The 26,214-nt window shown below is 39.3% G+C and overlaps 2 protein-coding genes across 2 annotated transcripts; both read right to left on the reverse strand.

Moving 5' to 3' along the window:
- Window positions 1–625: 625 nt before the first annotated feature.
- Window positions 626–6,545, reverse strand: LOC104452331 (MLO-like protein 1). The gene is made up of 14 exons (XM_039302880.1): window positions 6,432–6,545; window positions 6,221–6,278; window positions 5,853–6,082; window positions 4,959–5,075; window positions 4,782–4,842; window positions 4,585–4,679; window positions 4,314–4,388; window positions 4,110–4,198; window positions 3,889–3,938; window positions 3,740–3,780; window positions 3,458–3,667; window positions 1,252–1,319; window positions 1,102–1,162; window positions 626–1,003 (listed from the first exon to the last, which is right to left on the reverse strand). Exons 1-14 carry the CDS (start codon window positions 6,543–6,545, stop codon window positions 740–742), a joined length of 1,533 nt encoding a protein of 510 aa, XP_039158814.1. The 3' UTR covers window positions 626–739.
- Window positions 6,546–11,191: 4,646 nt separating this feature from the next.
- On the reverse strand, window positions 11,192–16,362 carry LOC104453259 (MLO-like protein 15). The gene is made up of 15 exons (XM_039316087.1): window positions 16,330–16,362; window positions 15,561–15,698; window positions 15,371–15,428; window positions 14,995–15,233; window positions 13,523–13,636; window positions 13,346–13,406; window positions 13,150–13,244; window positions 12,870–12,944; window positions 12,666–12,754; window positions 12,444–12,493; window positions 12,303–12,343; window positions 12,021–12,230; window positions 11,865–11,932; window positions 11,715–11,775; window positions 11,192–11,614 (listed from the first exon to the last, which is right to left on the reverse strand). The coding sequence occupies exons 1-15, from the start codon at window positions 16,360–16,362 to the stop codon at window positions 11,330–11,332; spliced, it is 1,617 nt and encodes a 538-aa protein (XP_039172021.1). The 3' UTR covers window positions 11,192–11,329.
- Window positions 16,363–26,214: the final 9,852 nt, after the last annotated feature.

The following is a 26,214-nucleotide window of genomic DNA, read 5'->3' on the forward strand; positions in this document are numbered from 1 at the left end:
AAGACAGCTGTATCATCCCTTATACTTGATGGTTTTGGGGTGTGTGACGTAATGTGTTCACTTGCAATATTGGACAAGTGCTTCAGCTTTTTCTATGTTTTGTTTCCTCTTGGAATGTACCCGGTTGGGACACTCCTGTTTACCAGCGAATTTCATCGTCCAGACAAAGGGCGAGAACGGTTTAGAATTAAATCACACCAAACGATACATCACACAATTCACAGGAAGACGTTGAAAGTCGGTCTTGTTTGTGATCGAATTCGGCGGTGCAACACTTATCTCTTGATGCTGAGGGCACCCTTTCGGCACATTCCTCCTCAAACGTCATCCTTGTGTGCTTCTCCAGGTTACCTCAGTTTGCTGGAGTTACTGATGACATCCGGGCTAGTAAATATTCACATTGCAAATTTGTGATGGTTAGGTTGTTCCGCCAAGTGCAGCAACTGATGGTTTCATTAATTGAGACATTTATGGTTCGCTTGCATTTGGGTCATTGAATTCTGATGGTTGTTCTATTCATCACCTCATCCACAGGATGTGTCTATCCAATTATTTTCAAAGATTTGGGTTCTGTGGTCGACTGGCAATCGAATCTTGCTATGTTGACTGATGATGATTTGACACAGAAAAAGAAAATCTATACTCATACGTATGATGAATTATTGTACATTACGGTCTTGCTCTTCTTAATTGATTGTTTGTAAATGTCAAGTATAAAAGAACTGACTTCACGGCTTCATCAGTCTCTGCGTGTCGGAGATTGGGGACATTGGAGATGGAGATTGCTTGATTTCTTGCGCTTCCGCATCCCCCATCTCAGTACCGTTTCCGCCATTTTTGTCAGCTCAACTCCCACTGATCCCTCTATCGAACCCGTTTGAGTACTAGACCCATCGGTGGCTGTTTTTCTTAAATTCTTGTTCTTTTTTGCATGCCGGGCCCAGCCAACGAGCCCCTGGTGTATGTGTTCGTCAAATATCGCCTTCTTGAATGAAGTCCCCATCTTAAACATCAACACAAACAAATTAAAAGCACATCAGTCTCATTGTTTACCCAAATCAAATGTATAATAATGTAACAGCCGTATGATGCGACTCAAACCTGTGTTACAATTGCGTACAGAGGTAGTGTGCTGTAACTACAAAGGAACTGGACAAACACTCTGCAGAACATGAGCAAAATTTTGATGTCAGGAGTTGATGATTAGTCTTTGTACAAAGCATGGATTGAAGAGATTAGTGTAGGCCTCACCCAATGATAAGTCTTGGAATGATATAACCGACCTCACCCATTATGCAGGAGCTGAAATTATATTGGATCTTAGGGAAATCCCTTATGATGTTTTGAAGATGACAAAATAAATCAAAGGCTACTAACATGTTTGATGGTTGAGTAATAGACCATGCAGATAATAGAACATGTAGAGGATATTATCAAAGTCTGAAGACTGCCAGACTCGAGACTCAAAGTCTGAAGACTGCCAGACTCAAGACTCAAAGTCTGAAGACGAGACTCTATGCTGAAGCTGGGCGAACCGGGTACGTACTCAGATTGTAAAGTCTACGAGACTCAGATTGTAAAGTCTAAAGACCCAGGTTGTAAAGTCTCAAGACTCATATCGTAAAGTCTCAAGACTCAGACTTTACATCCAGATTCGATGAATCGTAACTCAAGCCCAATCATACAACGGCTAGTGATCTGGTTTGGATTCCACATCAAGATTGATTTGATTGAAGACAAGATCTTTCTATACGAAGAAGCTTTACTTATGGAAACCAAGATTTCGTTTGTATGGGCGATCGGAATCAATTTGGGATTTTACCTTTGTCACTCAACGGCTACCAAATCTTCTAAGATACGAGCTGTCCAATGGGTATATTGGAAGACGATTCTCCGGGATGCTGTCCAACGGTAGTTTGGAAGTGGAGGAGTATTTAAGAAGATCATGGACCGATGAGCAAGTAAGAGACGGAGCGTAGAATTTATAATTCCAAAGTCTAAGCGACTTTAGATCATATACTTGTCTCTTGAGAGCTTAAACGTTTGTAATCGTGAGAGAAATACCAAGAGAGTGACTTAGTGAGATAGTGTGATCTACTACTAAGTGTTTGCACTCGGAGTTGTAATCTCTTGTTGATTGCATAGTGGAATCCAGCCAAGAAGGCTGTTATCGTGGGAGAGTGGACGTAGGCTTGGATTAGCCGAACCACTATAATTTCTGTGTTCTTATTCTCTTCCCTAACTCCTTTATTTTTGTTCATACTAGCACTCTCAATTGGTATCAGAGCCAAGTGCTCGGTTTATAAAAGTGTTTTTACTTTTGAGCTAAAGATTCTTTATGGCTAGTATGTTGGCACCAGGTCTTATGGAAGGGGAACATAGACTCAGAAACGAGTCTCATTCAGAACAGACTCAGAATCCGATGAGGAAATCAAGGGAGAAATCGAATCCAAAAGAAAAGGAAAAGAATCGTGATCACCTCAAAAAGGCAACAAATTGAGGGGGAGCTTTGATCAATTATGGAAAAATCTTTTTTGATTGATCATGATCTTATTATGGATGGAAGGAAAGGTAATTGTGTCAGAATTTATTCTACAAAATCCGGTTAGTGCATCTCTTATTACCTTTTGTCATTAACAAATCTCATATTGATATTATCATTTTATTATGACAAAAATGGTACGTGAATTTTATGATGCATCCGTGATTTTTATTGGATATTTGCTGATATAATCGAAGTGAGCTATATTGCATATCTTTAATATTCGATAAAAGCTGATTTTTGGAAATTGTGATTCATGCAAGATATTTGTTATCATTCTCTACGTGAATCCATTATCGCTTTTTGATTATGACAAAAAGGGGGAGAAGTTATGAATATGCATATGTGCTAATTGGTTGATATTATCTATGGCATAATATTGAGCTGTGATTATTTTCTAAATATTATTAAGCTCAATTTATTTGCTATCTTCTGATATCCTTTGATTTAAAAGTATGTTTACAAATCTGCATATTCAGAGATTGTTTTGTCATCATCAAAAAGGGGGAGATTGTTAGGGAAATCCCTTATGATGTTTTGAAGATGACAAAATAAATCAAAGGCTACTAACATGTTTGATGGTTGAGTAATAGACCATGCAGATAATAGAACATGTAGAGGATATTATCAAAAAGTCAGGACTCGAGACTCAAAGTCTGAAGACTGCATTCATGCAAGATATTTGACTCAAGACTCAAAGTCGAAGACAGACTCTATGAAATCCTTATGATGTTTTGAAGATGACAAATAAATCAAAGGCTACTAACATGTTTGATGGTTGAGTAATAGACCATGAAGCTGACCGGCTCAAGACTCAAAGTCGAAGACGGTGTTTAACCGGGAATCCATTATCGCATTAGTCCTGTTTTCGGGAATTATCAATTTTAACTGACAATTAGACCGGCTTGTCCTTACCCATATGAAGAAGAAGAAAGCCAGTTCAAAGGAGTTTTGGAACTGAATGATGTGAATCAGGACGAGGACGAGCCGAGGCCGGTGGAACCAGAAATGGTCATCGGACGGCTGAACGACCAAGTCCCCTGCAATTGCTACATGCCTCTGGGCAACCTCCTGCGCCAACTGAGTTATCACATGCTCCAGTTTGGTTCCAACCGCCAGCAAAAGCTGCACAGAAGCGATAAGCCATTTAGATAAGAGAATCCTCTACATATTACCTTGGGATTTCCATTTACTTACAATCAACGGGATGAAAGATATCCAGAAGTACGCGTGCCAACCTGCACAAATTATTCCGAGACTGTTCATCACTTGAAAATAATGTCTCTAGTACAGCTTCTGCACAACCATACGTTCTAACTATGACAGACAGTGCTTAGACAACTTACCAGCAACATTGAGCAGCAAGAAGACCACGACAAATAACCAAAGGTACCAACTGTGACAATGAGACGATCATTTAGTAGATAGCCTGAAGAAGAACGAGCTAAAAACTTCCTATGTTCTATTTTCTGGCCGAAATGTGTACCAAGTTTTCTCTTGGCAAAAATAAACGCACAAGTTCATTCATGAAGTGAAAGGTATATAGCTAAAAGCAAGTCCCTTTTACCTTATACCAACAACTTTCTTGAAATCGGCCTCCAGAGCACGTATCATGTACTTGTGGAAATTGAATTTCGGATTGCCTCTACAGTGAGCCTAAAGAGATGAATGTAACAAATGTCAGTATTGAATTTTACCAGGATTGCCTCGCCATATGTAGGCATCACAGGAGCATATGGACTAAAAGTTTATGTTCAGAGGAATATTGTACCATGATGAAACCCAAACGAAGCGTTGTATAATCCGACTTGGTCACAGAACCATAGAACTGCTTGAAAAACGAATGCTGCACCAACAGGAAAATGGGTCAGGAATGAACCAAGGCCTACGAACATTGCCTGAATATGAGCCTGGACATAGCTAAATGCCATATTGAAAGTTCAATTTGCAATGTTGGATGGCTCCAGATATTAGCTTAAGAGTTTTAGTGAAGATTAAGTTACATGAACTAGGCAAATGAAGAGGAGCCCTTCAAGACTTACCACCCAGCTGAGTACAGATAAGTTCTTGCTAATGCCGAGAAAACGTCCTTTGATGAAGGTGTGATCCTGAACATGTGTGAATTTCGTTCGCAAAGCTGTGCATCAATTTTTAAATGTTTGAGACTAGAAACTCGGAATGATAGTGCAGAAGAATATGCCACGGCAAAATTTTCCACTTTTGAATTGAACGACATTACCCTCTTCGGGGTCGTACTCCTCCTTCTGAATGGCATCCTCCCACCGCTTCCATTGACGTATCTAAAAGCGCATGAGACTAGATCAAGCACTTAGACAACTGATTAATGACACATTTGAGAGACAGGAGACCAAAAAGGACAGATCACAAAAAGTCTCCTGGCATGACATAAAGTTACCTGTGCCCCTCCACATAAGATCGTCAGAGCGCAGAAAACCACATGCACGACGGCCAGCACGAAGATGAAAATGTGCAGATGATGAAGCGCCGTGAGAGACAACAACGGCACCTTCCCCTGAGAACAACAATAACCGCGTTATTCTGCCGCACAATCTTCAACTTTGCTCCATGGCTAAGGCCTCAAGATAAATTATGTTATCTCCTACCAAACGGCTCTCTCACAGGAATGGATCCACAGCATCACTTGTGAGAACGACAAAATATGCATTTCGAGGTATCTAATAACATCTGACAGCTGTTTCTGGGTAATATTTCGTGCATGAGAAATTTTAAACTTCCACGTGGTACTGATTACTCAATCGTTGACTTGGAGAAAGATAATGAAAAAGCATATATATAAGCAATGCCAATATGAAAAGGGAATAAGAAACCACTCACGCAATCTTAAAAATGGAACCTTGAACAAGAAATGAAACGAAAACGGGATTTGAATACTTGGAAAGCCAATTCATGGCTCACTTCATAAGCCATGTCTCAACAATTATAGATCGGATCTCCAAAATGAAAGATTACATAGCCTTCGGAAAAATCTACAAGACGTGTTCAGCATATGCTCACTTTACTCATGATGGAGCAGGCAACTTTCTTCTGTCGTGCCGAATCAAGGCAAGTCGTGCGTATATACACATCAATATATAATAATAAAAAACATTCTCTCTCTCTCTCTCTCTCTCTCTCTCTCTCTCTCTCAATTCAATGAACCTAGTAAAAGAAAACAAAATAAAGAAAGAACAAAGGGAAATGCACTCAACACAGGAACTAGGACATGCGTGTAGCTAGGGCGAGAGAGAGAGAGAGAGATGAAGCTTTTTGATATAGAAAGCTAAGCTACCTTGCTACCGCAGTAGTCACCGGAAGCGGCAGAAGCTTCAGCAAGAAGGCGGCGTCCTCCAGGAGGGAAGAAATTGGTCAGGAAGTGAGCGGTGGTGCTGCCGGCGGCAGCAGAGGCTTCCTTCTTGCAAGGGAGCCACTTGTTGCCAAGCTCTTCCGAAATGCATATCTTGCTTATTCTAACTTGGAACACGGTGAGCAGTAGCGATATGAAACCCAACAGCATCAGCTCTGCCATGAATGATCGTGCACACTTCAGACTTTTAGAAATGAACACATGAAATTGCGATGTCTAGTACATAACGACACATGAATTGGACCATAATAGATCGGAAATCAAACAGAAATTGTTGTGTAGTCAAGGATAACCTTCTTTGATTTTCTGTAAGGCATCGAAAAGCGGTTTCTGGTTCCTCTTCTTGAGATACTGCCATTTGCCAAACCAAAAGAGGAAGGTCACACATTTTCATGGGTCACGAAAGGATTCCGAGGAGAGACGAGCCAAGTTATCATATTAAGCATGCCACAGTTGACGCACAAATGTATCGATTAGGCAAAAAAGAAGGAGAGGAAAGGGCACCTTGCCGGCATAATGGAGAAACCGCTCGACAGCCAGAGAAATGACGACAATCACGGTGCAAACACAGGCGACCACCCACGTCGGCGTGAACTCCAAAGTCGCTCCTTCTGCCATCCTCTTCCTCTCTCTCTCTCTCTCTCTCTCTCTCTCTCTCTCTCTCTCGAGAAAGTCGATATGAATGCGCTGTATATATATACACACACGATAAAACATGGGAGGCTGACAGGGTATACGTTTGACTAAGCAAATGGGAAGGTCCCTCTCGGATTGATCGATAAACTAGCGTTTGGCTAAGTTCTCAAGCGGTGAAGGTAGCATGCATGGATAAACTAGCGTTTGACTAAGTTCACAAGCGGTGAAGGTAGCATGCATGCTTGAAATGGTAAATCTTCTGGATGTTTGTTAGGAGTAGACCCTTTAAAGAAAATGAAAACCATACAGAGACTCTATAATCTTGTATGACTATACTCTCTTCTGGTTGGAAGATATTACAAGACAAAATCAATCTTGGTACTCGGACTTCGTATCGGAACATGTGATTAACTGGGTCTAAAAAGATAGCGGTGGGTGTCCACCATAACTTTCTACGGGGAATGACTATAGTCACCCTCTTAGGCCTTCTCCAGTTTGGAAGTTTCTATGCGCTAATCCGTGCACGATTCAAATGTCTTTCTGATGACATTTCCACACAAGACTGCAACCTTGGATTCGTCCGTGGATAGATTTGAGAACTCACTTACGTCCCCCTTTCAGATAACCCTAATTCATTTGACTCGTGTGGTGATTAGAAATGAAGAAAATAGGGACGTGAATTGTGCTGGGAAAAAAAATGTTAAATAAACTCGAATTATGTGTTTGTGAAGATAAGATGGAAGTTAATGGATCTTGCAATTTAAGTCTAAAGCGAGAAAAAAAAATTACCAAAGAAATCAACGAGAAACTATAAAGATACACTCCACAAGGAGAGCCGACCACCAAGAAATTCATTGTGAATCTGGGCTCAAGCATGTGTGATCGCTCCAATGAACTCATTCAGAATATTCATGAAAAAAAAAAAAAATTAAACTCTCTTGAAAGGTGGTCAGATTAGGAAACCTGATCAAATTATAAGATATACTCTTATCAATATGAATCAAACTCAAGATATATTCTCACAATATAGATGATCTAATGATTATGGCCATCATATGGCCGGCGCGAGAATTTATCTTCTTATTTTTTTGTGGGGCCCAATTGTGTGTCCATTATTATGATATTTCTTACTTTGTGATGGTTTAAGTTTGGGCAATATGTAATGGAGCTAAAAGATGGGGTCAACGTAATCAAGGATTTGTTTATTTCAGTCAAAGATAGGTACTATTGTTTTCTTTAGGAGTTCACACATAAGTTGGGTGAAATACCAAGTCTTTCCCAGAAAAATATGCCGGAAACCTCTGCAATTTTTTCTATTTTATGCTTGGAAATTTGACTGGTTATTTGAAAGGGCTTGGTTGGACTTGTGATGCGTTCACACTGCTGCTAGACTTTCACGATGATGTACTTGTCATGTGATTTTTAAATTCGAAAATAAGCGAAACTGATCATGAAATGTAATTTCGTATTAGGCAATTACTAGAGATGGAGCAACTAAATTGTTCGGTTGACTTATAATTGAATGCGTGGATAATATTTTGAGTGAAGATTGAGTTGACCTAGGTGTGTTAACCTTTTTCTTTTTGTCAAGGAAATGGAGGACAACAGAGGGTTGCCAATCTTTTGAAGGATTAATCTATGATGCGCATAAAAGAATTGATATTAATTTATCTATACTATGGTACAAAGTAAAGAAAGTCTCATATTTTTAAGAAATCGCAATCGCCTTTTTTTTTTTCTTTCTTTAATGTTCTTACTTATAATATACCATTTCTAAAGATATTTTAGGAATCGCAATCCTAGTATGGCATCCTCGTTTGCTCGTTTCAATATTTCATGTTATTTGTTTGTGTGAATATAGAAGTCTTGCTTGGGTCTCGAGTTAGTTCATTTTACGTCATTATTAATGATAATCTAGAGCGTGATTCTGTGCTTTTGTAGTAGTAGAGCCTTGTATGTTTGAATTGTGTTAATAAGTGAACCGGCTCTAAAGACTATAATTTAGAATGTTGCTCAAAGCCATTAATATTGTCATTTGCTTTATCTAATTCCGTATTAGAAAATAATGGCATGTTATAGTCATTGGACAACTGTCACGACCGAACCTCGCTTGCGTGCATCGCCTAAGATTTGGCTTATCGATTACCAAGTCTAAACTTAGTTCAGACTCTATTAAACTCATACAAATTCGTAACTTGAGGTTCAACTTTTTTAACATATAAATAAGTTTTCAATTAGAAATCTCCACTAATATATTCTTTGATGGGTCGATTAGAAATCCAAGTAAAGTGACGGGAGATTTACTAGATTGTGAGTTCAAAACTTGATTACGCTGGATTTCTCTAACACTCTTTTCGTGCTCTCTTTTATTCCAAAAAAAAAAAGTTTTGCGGACAACTTAAATTTATTTTAATTTACTTTCTTAACATGTGAGGTGATCATACAAATACAACTTAGAATTGGAAATCGAATTGGAAAAAGACTGGAGTTCGCAAAGGAATCTGAGGACATGCGAGAAAAAAAAAATTTGAACACGGCGAAGGACCAGTCGATGCGCGGTTGAGCGCTATCTTTGCGCGATGAAGCTGCTAAGCTGAGGGACGCCACTAGAGATTCCTGCAAGTCACCTCGGTAGAGATGTCGAGATCAACGTGGTGTATTCTCGACAATGGATGAAGTCGAGGGAGATGAGCAGATGGAATGGTCATAGGGAACCAAGTGGGGACGTGATCATCTTCGAAGTGTGGATTCTCCTCTGGCAGTACATGAGTCCTTTTTGGCGTATTCTCCACTGTGGTGAACGAGTTTTCTCCTTGTACCTTCAGAACCAGCAGGAAGAACAAAAAAATTTCCTCTCTTTTTTGTGGCCGTGTATTAAAGCGGATAGCCGAGGCAGGGGCTGGGCGCTTCAAGGAAAGAGAATAAATTCGCATATTGCATAATTCAACTCTTTCATGCTCACATACATCAATGAAATATTGCCCTAAATATATGCCTTTACATACAATATTCTCTTTCATTTTTTCAATAAATATTTCATCTGAAATCTTCCAATCTATTCTGAAATATATCTCTCAAATAAATATATATATATATATATATATATATATATATATATATATTGTATGAATATATAAAAATATTTATTGAATATTGGAAGAATAATATGAATTATTTCCGAAAATATCAAATCGTCATTTCTCCTAAGTCAAATTTCGGTCATCATAGAGTAACGGACTTGGCCCAATTTGCTTTCTTTGTGGACTTAGTCAAATTTATCAAATTAAAGCTTAGAACAATTAATTCAAACTCATCCATTATTGGTCCAATGCAAATGCAATAACAAAAAATGCTCCTAAAGTTATATGATACGCAATTTAATTCTATTTTTTTATTAGAGGTTAAAAATTAATCTTTAATTTTCATCGGGTTGCCAAAATTTAGATGTCAACAACGGCAATATTGCATCACATTTGCGCAGCAGAAGCATTCGAAATAGTTTCAGCAGCCTTGGTTCGTTGGAGGACTCCTTGGCTCACCTCCAAGGACTCCTCAACTCACCTCCATCCCTGACGAAACCGTGGTTGGTTCGGTGTGTCGAGGAGCAACTGATGCTTTCTCAGGGCATCCCGAAGCGGGTGGTCCCGAGGATCCGGTGTTCATATGCTCATTCAGATATGTTTATGTGCTGAACAGCAGGTTTCGGATTCTTAATTTGGTTCATTTAGAGGCCTAGGGCGGTCCAGGGGCGTCCCTACTCCCTTTTGCATTAATACATCGTTTCGAAGCGTGAGTGGGTGTTTTGTTTCTTTTTCTCTCTCTAACAATTGAAAGAAATGGCTTTGGCGAAACATGTATTGCTAGATTGGAGAAAATTTAAGCTCCATTTGTTTTACGGAAAACAAACGATTTGGAAAACATTAAAATGACTTTTTATATCGCCAGAAATAATTAGTCAATTGAAAATGACTTATTACCTATAGAGAGCTCCAAAAGGAGAGGCAGGATATTGCACAGACAAATTTAGATGTCAACAATGTGAATTTCAAGATTTGAAGATCTAATAAGCAGTCCTGGACATATTACCTGATACCAAGCAACTTAGCACATCTCTCTGCGACGAGATATGACTACGCTTGTATGCTGTGTCCGCTAGCAAAACCAGACCAGGGCTTCAGCTTTTTCCAAGTTTCTTTTCACCTTGGAATGTTCCGGTTTGTGACACTCCTGTTTACTAGTGAATTTCATTGTTCGATCCCTTGAAAGTTAGTCATGATCGTATTCAGTGTGCAGTACTTATCTTCAATGCCGGGAGCATCTTTTTGGCACATTCCTCCAAATGTTATTCTGGTGTGCTTCTCAAATCCAGATTACCACAGCACGCTGGAGTTGCTGATGACATTCGGGGATGATATCAGTTGTGTTCTACTTGAAATAATGAGTTAGCAAGATATTCACACTGCAAATTTGTAATAGGCAGGTTGTTTTCCCAATGTGAGCAACTGATGGTTTCATTATGGTTCGCTTTTAGGTCATTGAAATCTGATGATCGTTCTATTCATCACCCCATCCGCCGGATGTCTCTTATCCAGTTATTTTTTAAGTTTCAGGTTTTGTGGTCGACCAGCAATAGAATCTCGCTATGCTGACTGATGAGGAATTGACACAGGAAAAGCATAACTGTACTCATGCAGATGATGATGTACTGTTCAGAACAGTCTTGCTCTTCTTAATCGATTGTTTCTGAACGGTATGTTAATTAAGAACTAACTCCATGTCTTCGCCAGTGTCTGCGTCTTGGAGGAGGTTGTGGAGGTTGGAGATGGAGATTGCTTGATTTCCTGCGCTTCCACACCTCCCGTCGCAGTACGATCTCCGCCATTTTTGGTCAGCTCAACTCCAACCAATCCCTGTTTTGAACCCGTTTGAACACTAGACCCATCAGTGGCGCGTTTTCTTAAATTATTGTTCTTTTTCGCCTGCTGGGCCCAGCCAGCGAGCCCCTGTTGTATGTGTTCGTCAAATATCGCCTTCTTGAACGAAGTCCCCATCTTAATTACAGCAACACAAACAAATGACAAGCACATCAGTCTCATTGTTTACCAAAATCACATGTATAATGATGCAATAGTCATATGACGGAACTCTAACCTGTGTTACAATTGCGTATAGAGGTAGTGTGCTGTAACCACAAAGGAGCTGGACAAACACTCTGCAGTACATAAGCAAAATTTTGCTGTCAGGAGTCAAAGACTAGTTTTTGTAAGATGCATGGATCGAAGAGATTAGTTCCAGCCTCACCGAATGACAAGTCTTGGGATGATAAAATGGATCTCGCGCGTCACGCAGGAATTTAATTTATATCGGATCTGCGGAACGGCAGAGCATTAGTCGAAGTCCTGTTTGTGCGTTGGGAATTTCCAATTTTAACTGACAATTAGCCCCACTTATCCTTACCAATACGAAGAGCAAGAAAGCCAGTTCAAAGGAGTTTTGGAACAGAATGATGTGAATCAGGACGAGAATGAGCCGAGGCCGGTGGAACCAGAAATGGTCATCAGAAGGCTGAACAATTAAGTCCCCTGCAATCGCTATATGCCTCTGGGCAACGTCCTGGGCCAACCGAGTTATCACATGCTCCAGTTTGGTTCCGACCACCAGCAAAAGCTGCACAGAAGCAATAAGCCATTTAAATAAGAGAACCTTCTACGTATGAGTTAGGGATTTCCGTTTCCTTACAGTCAACGGGATGAAAGATATCCAGAAGTACGCGTGCCAACCTGCACAAATTATTCCAAGACAGTTTATTAATTGGAAATAATGTCACTAGTACAGCTTCTGCTCAACTATATGCTTTAAGACAGTGCTTAGACAACTTACCGGCAACATTGACCAGCAAGAAGACCACAACAAATAGCCAAAGGTACCAACTGCGATGAGAAGACTATCATTTATTAAATAGCCTGAGGAAGAACGAGCTAAAATAGTCTCCTGTTTTTATTTTCTAGCCGAAACGTTTACAAAGTTTTCTCTTGACAAAAATGTATGCCCAAATTCTTTCTTGAAGTGAAAGGTAAATAGCTAAAAGCAATTTCCTTTTACCTTATTCCAACAACTTTCTTGAAATCGGCCTCCAGAGCGCGTATCATGTACTTGTGGAAATTGAATTTCGGATTGCCTCTACAATGAGCCTATATAGATGAATTTAATAAATCCCAGTATTGAATTCCACTAGGATCGCCCCACCATATAGAGTCATCACAAGAGCTTATGGACTAAAAAATTATGTTTAGAGGAATATCGTACCGTGATAAAACCCAAACGAAGCGTGGTATAATCCGACCTGGTCACAGAACCATAAAACTGCTTGATAAAGGAATGCTGCGCCAACAGGAAAATGGGTCAAGAATGAGCCAAGGCCCATGAAAATTGCCTGAATATGAACTAGGACATAATAGAAGACGGCCAAATGCCACATCGAAATTTCAATACACAATGCTGGACGTCTCCAGTTGTTAGCGAAGAGTTCTAGTGAAGAGTAAGTTACATGAACAAGGCAGATGAAGAGGAGCCCTTCAAGACTTACCACCCAGCTGAGAATAGATAAGTTCTTGCCAATGCCAATTAAACGTCCTCTGATGAAGGTGTGATCCTGAACATTTGTGAACTTTGATGGCAAAGCTGTGCATCAATTTTGAAATTTTTGAGACTAGAAACTCGGAATATAGTGCAGTAGAATATACCACAGCAAAATTTTCCACTTTTGAATTGAATGACATTACCCTCTTCGGGATCAAACTCCTCCTCCTGAATGGCATCCTCCCATCGCTTCCATCGGCGTATCTAAAAGCGCAGGAGATGAGATCAAGCACTTAGACAAATGATTGAAGACACATTTGAGAGATAAAAGACCAACAATGACAGATGACAGAAAGTCTCCTGGCATGACTTTAAGTTACCTGTGCTCCTCCGCATAGGATCGTTAACGCACAGAAAACCACATGCACAGCGGCCAGCACGAAGATGAAAATGTGCAGATGATGAAGCGCCGTTTGAGACAACAACGGCACCTTCTGAAACAATAATCACGGCGTTATTCCGTCACTCAATCTCTGACTTTGCTCCATGGCTTAAGGCTCAAGGTACATTTTTTTATCTCCTTCCAAACAGATGTAAATCTCACTCGAATGGAGTCACAGCATCAGAACCGAGAAAACATCTAACAGCTGTTTCTGTATAATTTTTAGTGGCACAAGAAATTTCTAATTTTCACGTCGAATGAGCTCTTTGACTTGGACAAAAATAATGGAAAGGGATATATAAACGGAAATGTTCATTATAAAAAATGCCAATATGAAAAGGGAATAAAAAGACACCCAAGCAATCTAGAAAAATGAACCTCACCTTAAAAAGAAACGAAAACAGTAACTGAGAATACTTGAAAAGCCAAAGTCATGGCTCACTGTATAAACCATGTCTATGAACAAGGAAAACACAACCATTGTAGATGGGATGTCCAAACCTTACTAGTTTCTAGAAGCTTACTAATCAAACCTTACTCATGAACTCTGCAAAAATCGGGGTTTCTAGAAGCTTGCTGATCACTGTTTTAAACGATGAGGTTGTGTTGTCTTTTGGGCTTTGTGTGGTTTTTCGACTCCTCGGCTAAAATAAGCAGAAGAGAATGAGCAGGAGAGGAGAATGAGCGGAGGCCCCCCAGAAAACATTATACAGCTTATACCGCAGGGTCGTTTTGTTGGTCACCGTGGCGTTTCAGGCGGCCATGAATCCACCTCCCTCCCTCTCCCTCTCATTTTCTCTGCTCACCTCCCTCTCCCTCTCATTTTCTCTCACGATCTCAGGCTAGGAATGGGTTTATCAGTCTCCTCCGCTTATTCTCCTCTCTCCCGTTCATTCTCCTCTCCTCCGCTTATTTTGGCCAAGGAGTCGAAAAACCACACAAACCCCAAAAGACAACTCAACCTCATCATTTAAAATAGTGATTAGCAAGCTTCTAAAAACCCCGATGTTTACAGAGTTTATGAGTAAGGTTTGATTAGTAAGCTTCTGAAAACTAGTAATCGCCACAACTGTTGAAAATCTGCAAAAAGTGGGAGCTCACTTTATTCATGATGAAGCCCGCAACTCTCTTTTTCGTGCCCAATCAAGGCAGGGTGTGCGTACATAAACCATCAACATATATTAAAAACCATCTCTCTCTCTCTGAACTCAAAGAAAAACCAAATGAAAGAGAACAAAATGATGAAAGGACAAAGGAAAATGCACACGACAAAGGAACACATTCGAAGGGATAGAATCTGGCTCTGATACCTTGTTATAAGTACAAACCAAAATTCTAAACTGGGGATATTTCAACAAGGAGAGAGAGGGAGAGAGAGATGAATATTTGGGATATTGAAAGCTTAGTTACTTTGTCACTGCAGTAGTCGGAGGAAGCTGCTGAATTTCCGTTGAGAAGGCGGCGTCCTCCAGGAGGGAAGAAATTAGTCTGGAAATGAGCAGTGGTGCTGCTGTGCTTGTCGGTGGCAATTTTGGCATTCTTCTCGCAAGGTAGCCACTTATCCGCGAGCTCTTCCGAAATGCAAATCTTGCCTATACTGTCTTGGAACACAGCGAGCAGGAGCGATATGAAACCCAACAGCATTAGCTCTGCCATGAATGATCATCCGCACATAAAATTCAACAGCTTTAGAAACATAATTATGATTTTTCAGTTTATAAGGACACGTGAATGAACCATAACATATGGTAAATGAAACAAAAATTGCTGCGTGTTTAAGGATAACCTTCTTTGATTTTCTGTAAGGCGTCAAAGAGCGGTTTCTGGTTCCTCTTCTGGAGATACTGCATTTGCCAAATCAGAGAGAGAGGAAGGTCACATATTCTCATCAGTAGAGACATGCGGAGTTATCAGACATGCCATGGTCGATGCACAAATATATCAATTCGATGGAAAAGAACGAGAAGAAAAGGCACCTTGCCGGCATAATGAAGAAACCGCTCGACAGCCAGAGAAATGACGACTATCACGGTGCAAACAACGGCGAGCACCCACGTCGGCGTGAACTCCAACGTCGGTCCCTCCCTCCTCCTGCCATCTCTCTCTCTCTCTCTCTGTTGAGAAATTTGATATGAATTCGATATTTGCGTGTCTATATGTATGTGTATGTGACTAAACACGATGTGGCATGGGAGGCTGAAAGAGTATACGCTGGACTAAGAAAGTGGGATGGTTGCTCTCAGATTGATCAATAAACTAGCGTTTGACTACGGTCACCAGTGGTGAAGGTAGGATTGCATGCTTGAAATGGTAAATGCCACTGAATGTTTTGTTAGGACGTGTTCACACCTAAATTTTGACAACACGTTTAGTCATTTATCACATTAAAAAATTAATTACATATCATATTTTTTTAACCCCTAAAAATATTTATTAATTAATTAATTACATAGCATATAGTTTTAGGTGCATTTATTTTAATTTATATTTACATTGGGTCAGTGACAGATTGATTTAATTTGGTAATTATGAGCTTTAATTTGATAAGTCGGACTAAGCCCACGAAGAGAGCAATTTGGCCCAAGCCCGCATTTAAAAAAAAATCATATTGCAATTTTTGAAAAAATCAATAGAGAATATTCATTTTTGCAAAGGAAATCGAAAAGAGGTGTGAAAAATAAAAAATGATCTTTGCGGATGTTAATTTGAAAATGAAATTAAAATCCACCTATAAAAAAAAGTTACTCGTGTAGGGTTTCTGGCCAGACATTGATACATATGGCCATTGAGAGAAAAACGTGAGTTTCACAGTTGAGAGACACAATCATATGAGAGAGACAGCTATAAAGTAAGCTTTCTACGAGAACCCCTCGTGGCATTGTCAGTCGTGCCGTCACCATTCACGAGTCACGACACCATTCTTTTTGCTGTCCGGTTCAACAAGGACGGCTTGCTGCAGTTCCTTTCATCGCATAGCTCGGACCAGTCATATTGACGTGACCTGCAAAGGTCCCACACTTGCCGTTTTGAGTTAGCAGCGTTCCTCCACTTTGGTACGTTGTTACTGATCCCAAACGTGGCCAGCATCACTTTAGCCGCGAAGTCGCTCGAAATTTCAACCAGTCTCAAGCCAACGTGAGCCGTGGCGCCTTGCTGCCGTGCCAATTTGCCATCGTTTTTTTTTTAGCAACGTCCAGCCATGGCACCGCCTCACCACGTTCGTAGCAAGCTGAGCGACGGCCGCAGCTTGATATCCCATCACATCCGAACGAGATTCCTATTGAAGCTGTTAATTCTCACTATCATGCTGGGGGACGTACCTGTCCAGATTGCACTAATCAAGACCATTGTTGCCGCTGGTCTTCTTTCTTCACAGGGCACCTGACTTTGACTAATCAAATAATTGTCCCCTGCAGCACCATGACCCACGAACAGCACCAAGAAACCTAGCCAAGCATCGCTGTGTTTTGATTCGCAGGTCCTCGGAAGCTTGTCTTCGATCACTAATCCAAGCTAAAGCCAACGTGGATCTGCGAGTCTCGCCGAGAAGCACCCCAGGTCAAACCAAATTCTTCCATGGCCCCACGTTTGGTTGTGACAATCGCGAAGGTCACGAGTTCGAGCCACCGCTGAACCTATTTCGACGCTCTAAGTCCCAACAATTCCAAGTGAGATCTCAGCCCAGCGTGTCTTCTGCAAGTCTTTCCAGCGAGTTTCCCACAACGAGTAACCTTGGTTGGGCCGCATCAAGCCGCAGCAACGTGTCTGGTTCCATACAATCAAGACCGATCCTGCAAAGTTCTATTCTTTATTTTTGCTGCAGATTTTTTTGGCACGGTTTCATCACCCATTACACGCAGAAGATGCCACTTTCTTATTTCTTTTGATGTATAGAAGTGGCCTAAGAGGGTTGCTCGGTCAAAGTCTTCAATGGAGGCATTCAGCAAGCATCTGAGTCACTAAAATCTGCGCAAGAGACGGGCACACGTCCTTTGAGTAAAGGAGGACGCATACATTGAAAGGAGGGAGGATTTTCCACACCTATTTTATAGAAATTTGGAGCATCTCCCAATTGTTGTTCTCTAGGTTTCTCGGATAAGCCTTGCTACTGATACGACAACAAAAGTTATCGTTTTGCAGATTGCTTCTCGAGGTTTACGTGCATATTGTTGAATCGAGCAATCATCAAGGAGCTGCATGCAAAGCCGCCTGGCGGGTAACCATCTCGTGAGCCTCACTAAGCACCACCACATCGGGTCGCGAGTAGCCACTTGAGGATCGGAATTCGGAAGCCGATATTCGAATTAGGTGAAAATCTTCTCTATTTTGATTTCTGAAAATTCCGTTTCTTTATTTGAAATATTTCTCGTGCATTGTTGAAATTCCCGACGCACCATCTTAACTCGCAACCGCACACGAATTTTTATTCTATTTATAAAGCTTTAGATGGAATAATTATTCACCCAGGAGTAAAATTGATATCTTGATCTTTAAGGCAATTTTATTAGCGAAATAATCAAGTTGATTAGATATCGTTTTCCAGATTCGAACGGTGGATAATATTTTTGATGATCGTGAATGATTTGATGCTTATATTTTAATTGCTTTATTTATCCAAAAATATAAATAATAATAAAAAGATTGCATTTGCATGTCATGTAGATTTGATTTGATTTCCTAGATAGAATTGCATGATAGATTAGTTAGATTCTTTTCTAATTACATTAGAGTGCATGTTTAGATGTTATCTAGGTTAGATAAAATCTTTGAGTTAAATTGCATGTCGAGATAAATTTCTAGGTTAAGAGAGGATTCAGATTGGTCTCTCTTTCCTAACTTAAAATAGATAATATCTCACTTTAGTTAGATTTTTTTTTTTTTAGCAATTTTAATTTCAAATTTCATGGAAAACACCAAAAAAATTGTCTTTGAATAAATTAATTTCATTCTCTAGGATAGGTTGCATGCTCATTAAGAAAACACAAAATATTTTATTTATGTCATATAGTTTAGGTCATATTGCCATGTCATATTATTTCATGTTAGATTAGTAGCATGCATTGCATAAAGCATAATTCCCATTAAATAAGTGAAAAAAAAAATTGGGTGTTAATTAGAAATCATATCTATGATTGTCGATGTGAATTCTGATCTAATATTACAAATGCTTTCGATGCTATGAGGTAAGTCCTGCAATTTATTCATTGCTATTCTTGAATGTTAAATTTATGGTTTGCGCATCCGCCTTATCACCTCACATGTTAGGAAGGTAAATGAAAATCAATTCAAGCTACCTGCAAAATATTTTTTTCAAAATAAAAGAAAAATGTACCGAAAGGGCATTAGAGAAATCTAGTGTAACCAAGTCCCCATATCCAAAGTTTCTGGTTCGTAGGAGTAAAGTAATTCTCCCGTTATTTTACTTAGGTGTTTAATCGACCTACCATAAACTGATTAGTGACGACTCCTAGATAAAATCTATTTGAATGTTAAGAAATTTGAACCAAGTTGCGAAAGTTGCGAATTCGTATAGGCTTGGGAGAGCCCGAGCTAAATCTAGGTTTAGTAATCCATTAATCAAACTCTAAGTGATACATTCAAAAATTTGGTCGCGACAGGACGTAGACCCCTTTAAAGAAAACCATGTAGAAACCACATAATCTCTAGTCTGGTTGGACAAGACAAAATCAATCTTGGTACTCGGACAAGTTCGGATCGGAACGTGTGATTGACTTGGTCTAACAAGATTGCAGTCGGTGTTGACCTCTTAAGACTTCTCCAGTTTGGAAGTTCCCATGTGTTTTAGACCTAATCTTGCACGATTCTACCATCTTTCTGATGACATTCCACGCGAGACTACAATTCAAGTCTAATGAAAGAAGAAGAAATTACCAAAGAAATGAATGAGGAACTATCAAGACAAGAGTGTGGTTCAATTTGAAGGTCAATACAACGTAGGGAATGCCAGTCGCCAAAAAATTCACGATGAATCTGGAGGGTATGGAGTCCACAATTGATCGATCACCCAAGTGTTTCTCATCCCTAGCTACCTCCCCAAAAAAAAAAAAACCCACAAGTGTTGTTATCACACAACTTTTTACTGTGGACTCATTCAGAAAATCATAGAAAGAAAAATCCTAACAATCTCGTGTGTTCTATGTGTCCACCAATTATAATTCCATCTCATATATATACATAAGAAAGCTAGTCAACTTTAATAACCTACTCAAACAAGCAAATATACTTGGATTTAGTTTCCTAAACTCGAGATATCTTGGTTGCTTAAATGTCCACCGCGTAAAATTCCATCTCATAGACATATATCTCTTGTTTGCTCTATGTGTCCACCACGTAGAATTCCATCTCATATTTATACATAGGAAAGCTAATCAACTTAGAAAACCAACTTAAATAAGAAAATATACTTGGATTTAGTTTCCTTCACATGCTCAAACTTGAGATATATTCCCATTATTGTGTATGATCACAAAGAAAAAGTCCCAACATTCTCTTGTTCGCTCAAACGTGTCCACCGCGTAAAATACCATCTTATATATATCCACTTAGGAAAGCTAGTTATTAAAAAACCTACTCAAGCAAGGAAATACGCTTGGTTTAGTTTCCTTCACAAACTCAAACTTTAGATATATACCATTATTGCATCTGATCACCAGAGAAAAAATCACAACACTATCTTGTTTGCTCCAACGTACCCACCGCAAATTTCATCCCTTATATATACACATCACTGTTCATTACAATAGAACAACTAGCCAAATTAGGAAACCTACTTAAACGAGGAAATATACTTGGATTTAGTTTCCTTGACAAGTCAAAACTCGAGATATATTTGCAATATTGTGGACAATATACTGAGCATGACCATCATATCACAGACACGAGAATTTATCTTTTGGAATTTACACTTAAGTTGGGTCGAAAAATGCATTTTTTAAAGACTGAAATACCAACTCTTTCCCTAAAAATATGCCAGAAATTATTTGGTGGGTCACGTTTTTCTTGAGAAAATCTCTGCATTCGGGATTTCATGTTAGTTCATCAATACATGCTAAATTAGAATTCACGTAGTCACAGCATTTAAGTTTAATTATGTTCATGTTAAACAAGAAAAATGCAAAAAGAGTAAATCAGCATCCCTTGATCATATCTAGATATCATGTCTATGTGGAAAAATGCAAATGGAGTAAATTGGCATCCTTAATCATATCTAAAAATCATGTCTAAGTCATGCATAAATCAAATTCAAGCGGTTGCTTGGTCTTCAATTAATATTTTGGAAAATATTCATTGGAAACTTTGCTTAGCACATCAAGGTTTTTCCATCTCCACGAGTAATTTAATTATTTCTTAAATTATTGAGTATTAATTTCTTGTTTGTAGGCCCACGTGGTCATCTCTTACATGTTAGTGGTTAAGCTTAAAATTAACTCAAATTGCTTGCAAAATATTTTTGAATAAAGAGAAAATGTATCGAAATGATGTTATATTTACCCTACGTAACCAAGTCCTCGTATGCATAAATATCTAGTTTACAAATTGCTTGAGTTTCTAATTGACCCATAATAGATTAGTGACAACTCCAACTTGAATTGATTTGCACGGTTAGATGATTAAATTAAATCCACCCAAAGTTGCAATCGGTATGTTCTTGAGAAAGTCCATGCTTAAGTGTCACGCCCCGATCCTCCGAGCACGTGCCCATCCCTCATTGGTTGATTAAACTACAACATCCTAGGACGTGTCACCGACCCATTCTTTTTAATGCGCATGTAGAAACATATAAATAATCCCCAGATAATAAAACATCAGAATAGGAAAGTAGGGCCAATTTTTCAGACCAAAACAAACCTTTTATAAACAACCAAGTTCATTTACAAGACCATACTATTTACAAAAAGGTCGACTCATTCCAAAAGGAACCGTCCTATGACCTACTAGTCAAACCCATTCACCGATTTTGGTCTATCCACCTTTTCAGACTCCAGGGCTTCTATTCCTTCATCAATACCATCTAAGGACCTAAAAATGATTATACAATAACCAGTGAGACAATGTCTCAGCAAGTTCAACCCCCTAAGATCCCATTAGGAAGCAAATAAGCCTTAAAGGCTGCCTAAGCACAACACAAATCAAAGGACTTACCTTAGCCTCAGTTCCATCCTGCAAATTAGTATCATTTACAAATGCCTCAAATCACATTAATCAATCAATTCATAACATCATATCAAATCATTGATCAATCGATCTAGTCGATTACATATCACCACGGTCCTTTCTTGGTCGACTCATCTCATACTATCTATTAAGTCCAATCATATCAGGACTGCTCTCTGCTAAGCTGATAAATAGATAGTATAGCTCGCTTCTGAGATGGTCGGGTATACTATTATCTGCTAAGCTGCCATATCGCCCGACAGTTGATATAGTATACTGACGATGCTTAATCTAAGCTGATAAATAATATATTGCTCTCTGCTAAGCTGACATATTGCCCATGGGCTGATATAATATACTAACATTGCAATAAGGTATGATACTCTCGCTAAGCCGACATATCGCCCGTAGACTGATATAGTATACCGGTATACTGCTCTCTACTAAGCTGACATATCGCCCGTAAGCTGATATAGTATACTAACGTTACAATAAGGTATAATGCTCTCTGCCAAGCTGACATATCACCCGTAGGCTAATATAGTATACCGGTATCTTGCTTCGTTGTTGACATATTGTCCGTAAGCCAATATAGATTTAATATTTTTATAATTCTTGATAAAATAGCCGTGTCTGGGTACATAGTCGACCTTAGCCAATATACTATAATTTTATTTCAACAAATCCCACCATTTTCTGTAGTCCACCAAAATATTTTTGGTGCTATCAACCAATGCCCGGTTATTTTTCCATTAATTATCAAAATTAATTAATTTAGAAAAATAATCCTAAAATCACCATTAATTCAATTCAGCACAAATTAACGCTCAAATAAATAAACAGACTGCACCACAATAATCAGCATAAAATTTCGGTCATCAGCTATCCCAGCCAAATTCCAAAAAATAATTAATTAATTAATTAATTACAAAAATTATTAAATAAACGCAATAAATCCAATTTAGGCCCGTAATGCCTAATTGGACACCAAAACGGGTAATAGAACCTATTTCCTTGCTAATTGCTACAACTAATCGCCTAACATGCATCGGTAAATCTCTAATTTAATTACTCTAATCTAATCTATCCACCTAGTCACACTTAATTACATCTAATCAACCCCTAAGCATCATTAACCTACTAAGCGAGGATTAGTGAATTAAACTCACCTAATTAGATAATCCATTTGGATCAAAATGACGAGGACACGACGACGGCCGATAAACCCCAAAGCGGCGGTGCCAACGGGGGCATGGACCGGGCCTGAAATTGACCCAACAAATCTCAACCCAAACCGAGATTTGTTGCTAAATTGGGCTGGGCTTGATCTAGGCTTGAGGCTGCGGTTTGGGCTCGGCTCGCGAGCTTGGGCTCCAAGACTGGGCTGTTGAAATGTAATTGAAAATGGGCTTGAAACTTGGGCTAGACTGCATAGAACAATTGTGGACTGGATTGCTGAAATTCACGAGCTTGGACTGCTGAATTCTTAGGCCGAAGTTGGGCTGAACTTCACGTGGATTGCTAGTGCGAGGAAAAGACGAAGATGTTGGGTTGCAGTTGGTCGATTGTGGGCTTTGTTGGATTGAACTAAGCGGAGAGGGAGAGAAGCAACTTTGGGCGATGCTGGCAGCAGAGAAACGAAGCAGAGAAAGAGGAAGCAGGCTGGTGTGGTTGGCAGCTGCTTCAGTGGTGGTGGCGTGAGTCTTTGGTGGAATGGAGCTACACGAGGGGATGGCCGGCGGGTCAAAGATGGGGAAATTCTTTGGAGTTGTTGACTCAAGTAAGCAACGCCACGTGAAGGTGGCATGAAACGATAGCCGAGAGAGAGAAGATGGGATCGATGGTGGAACAGCAAGCTTTGGTCAACACCGGGAGCAGCTTGAAGTTAGTTGATTGGAGGGAACAAGAGTTGGTGGTGATAAGGCATGCTGGCAAGCGGCAGAGGCTGAAGAAGAGACGGTCATGGGCGAAGGGTTTCAATTGACTCGGTAGGAGGAAATCGAAGGAAAAATGAAAGAAACAAAAGAAGCCAATGAAAGAGAGAAAAAAGGAAGAACCAAAGAAGGGTCGGGGAAATGGAATGCACGAAGATGGAGAGGGCTGAGGCGTACACGGCAAGCTCAAGAAGAAGGGGCAAAAGTCAAGATAAAATATCAATTTCTTCATGACTTAACTCACAAAAATCCACAAGATTATCCACTTGGTCTCTCAATACTTTCTAGCTTGAAATTTCCATGAATTAGCCAAATTTGATGCCCAAAAATTGCTGCCCCAAGCCTAGTTCCAAATTCTTCAATTTAAGCTTCAATTTCCACCCAAATTCTTCAATTTGATATCCAATTTTGCTGATTTTCCGCAACGTCCGAAACAATTTTCTGTAAAAATTTTCGGAGGATGAGTCGACGTTCCTAAAATGACTCGTGACATGACAAGACTTTCAATTTCTAAAATCGAATTCAATTTCGCTGTTGATTTCAATCGACGTGCTTTTAGTATGACCTAACGTACCGAGTAGCTTTTAGGAACTTTTAATGCAATTAACCTGTAGTCGATTTTCTTTGAGCCACATGTACCTTTTCGACACATTGGCGGCTCTCGGTTGTCATAAAAATCTCAAGGTTTCAAATACGGACACAAGGCGCCAAAATGACAGAAAAATCAGTCTAGTGCCGATCAACGAGAATTTTGCAAATTAGTGAAATCACCCACGTTTAGCCACACATTTTAATCAAACCGACTTATCTCTGATCTTTGATTAATTTTTAACTATGCCGTAATGACCCTTGCAAACTAGCACGGTCGAGCAGTCGATTTCTAGTTAAATTCTCAAGTCTATTGCATTTGAAATCCCTTAATGGCTTTACCTGATAGGCCAGTTATCTCGTGAGTGGCCATCTTAGAGAAAAGCACTATAGTCGCGTCGATGAAAACCTTAACTTATCCGATCGAAATCAGAACCTGAGTTTTTAGGATGTCACACTAAGTGTAAGCTTAATAATCCATTAACTTTCCCTAACGATTCACCTCTAGGAGAGCCGCAATAGGAAAAAATAAAAAGAAGAATGAAAAAAAAAAAAACTCCAATGCCCCAACGATGGCTTGATAAAAAGCATGTCAAATGCATGTGCTCATCGCTTGGTGAGGATTTAGCAGCTAGTACCTTTATTTGAGATTCAGTTAGTCATTTCAGGCCCGAGATTATATCCATTTTAAGTTTTCTTTTGAGAAAATAATTGTGCTTCATCATGCTTTTATTTAAGCATTTTTTAACTTTGGATGACTCCACTCTTATATTCTTTTTTTTTTTTTAAGAAAATTTTCCACGACAAAAATCCCTTTTTGAATAGGAAAAGCATTCATACTACTACATCCAACATTTTTTTTCTTGACAAATGAAATGGATTTTGGCATCTTTTCAATCTATAAATGGGAAAGCAAAACTTACTTTTCCTAATGCAAAAGTCTTCACTTTTTAATTTCTTTAATTTTCATTATTGAAGAAAAGTCATCTTCTATTGTTCATGATAGTGGATCCTACAATGAGTCCAATGCTTTTCATGCTCAAGCTATAAATAAAATCATAAGGGAATTGTTTTTGGGCCCCCCAAAGGAAAAAAGTAAATTCATATGTGAATCACATTATAAGTTTTGTTAGGAGTAAGCATGATCCGGGTTGAGCCGGTCCACCCCCTAACCTTATAACCAACCCGCACAGTGTTGGTTCTCAATTTTTGGAACAGAGGACCGACCCTATTGAGCTTGGGACCGAGGACTAGACCGACCCAATGGGTTCAGGGGTTCGGTCCAGTTCCAAGGTCTACCCAGGACCAATCAATATTTTTTTATTTCATTTTTTGTACTCCTTAAAAAAATGATTAAGGACTAGATTGACCCAATGAGTTTGGTCCAGTTTCCAAGTCAACCCAGAATCAACCAATAATTTTTTATTTCATTTTTTGTACTCCTTCAAATGATAACCAAGGACTGTACCGACCCAATGGGTTCGATAATGAGCGAGGTCAACTAAGAAAAGCAAGCGATGAGAGTCAAGTAGGATGAGCGTCAAACAGAATGAGCATCGAATGTCAAGTGGGAAGCAACAAGCCAAACAAGTATTGAGCGGTAAGCGGCACGAATGACCCAAAGCGAGTGAGGCGAGTGTCGAGTGGCAAGTGAAGAAGTTGTTTCTTTCGATTTTAGCAAATTAAAGACTAGGAGGACAAATAAGATAGAAGAGAACGAATACTAGAGAAGGATGCCATAAGGAGTTGTTTATGTCTTTTTGGACGCCGTGAGAACTCCTCACAAAAACATTTTTCTCCTTCGTAAATTATGACTATTGACACGATAAAAGTTATTAAAGAATAATATAAAATTACTTGAACTCCTCACTAAATAGATATTTAATATTGTTGACGCTATTTAATTTAAGGTTTTCTCTATACATAAAATTTA

Source organism: Eucalyptus grandis, chromosome 1 (genome assembly GCF_016545825.1).
Source record: "Eucalyptus grandis isolate ANBG69807.140 chromosome 1, ASM1654582v1, whole genome shotgun sequence".
In the NCBI taxonomy this organism is placed as follows: Eukaryota; Viridiplantae; Streptophyta; class Magnoliopsida; order Myrtales; family Myrtaceae; genus Eucalyptus; species Eucalyptus grandis.

What these genes read in the sequence shown, in the direction of transcription:
- LOC104453259 (XM_039316087.1), bottom strand. Translation starts at nt 16,362, where the DNA reads ATGTATCAATGTCTGGCCAGAAACCCTACACGA. An exon ending in TGGCCAGAAACCCTACACGA is followed by an intron (nt 15,699 to 16,329) that starts GTAACTTTTTTT and finishes ATTTCTCAACAG; the next exon opens with AGAGAGAGAGAGAGAGATGG. An exon ending in TATCTTTCATCCCGTTGACT is followed by an intron (nt 12,231 to 12,302) that starts GTAAGGAAACGG and finishes GCTTCTGTGCAG; the next exon opens with CTTTTGCTGGTGGTCGGAAC.
- LOC104452331 (XM_039302880.1), bottom strand. Translation starts at nt 6,545, where the DNA reads ATGGCAGAAGGAGCGACTTTGGAGTTCACGCCGACGTGGGTGGTCGCC. An exon ending in GTGACTACTGCGGTAGCAAG is followed by an intron (nt 5,076 to 5,852) that starts GTAGCTTAGCTT and finishes TGTTGTTCTCAG; the next exon opens with GGGAAGGTGCCGTTGTTGTC. An exon ending in TATCTGTACTCAGCTGGGTG is followed by an intron (nt 4,389 to 4,584) that starts GTAAGTCTTGAA and finishes CTGTTGGTGCAG; the next exon opens with CATTCGTTTTTCAAGCAGTT.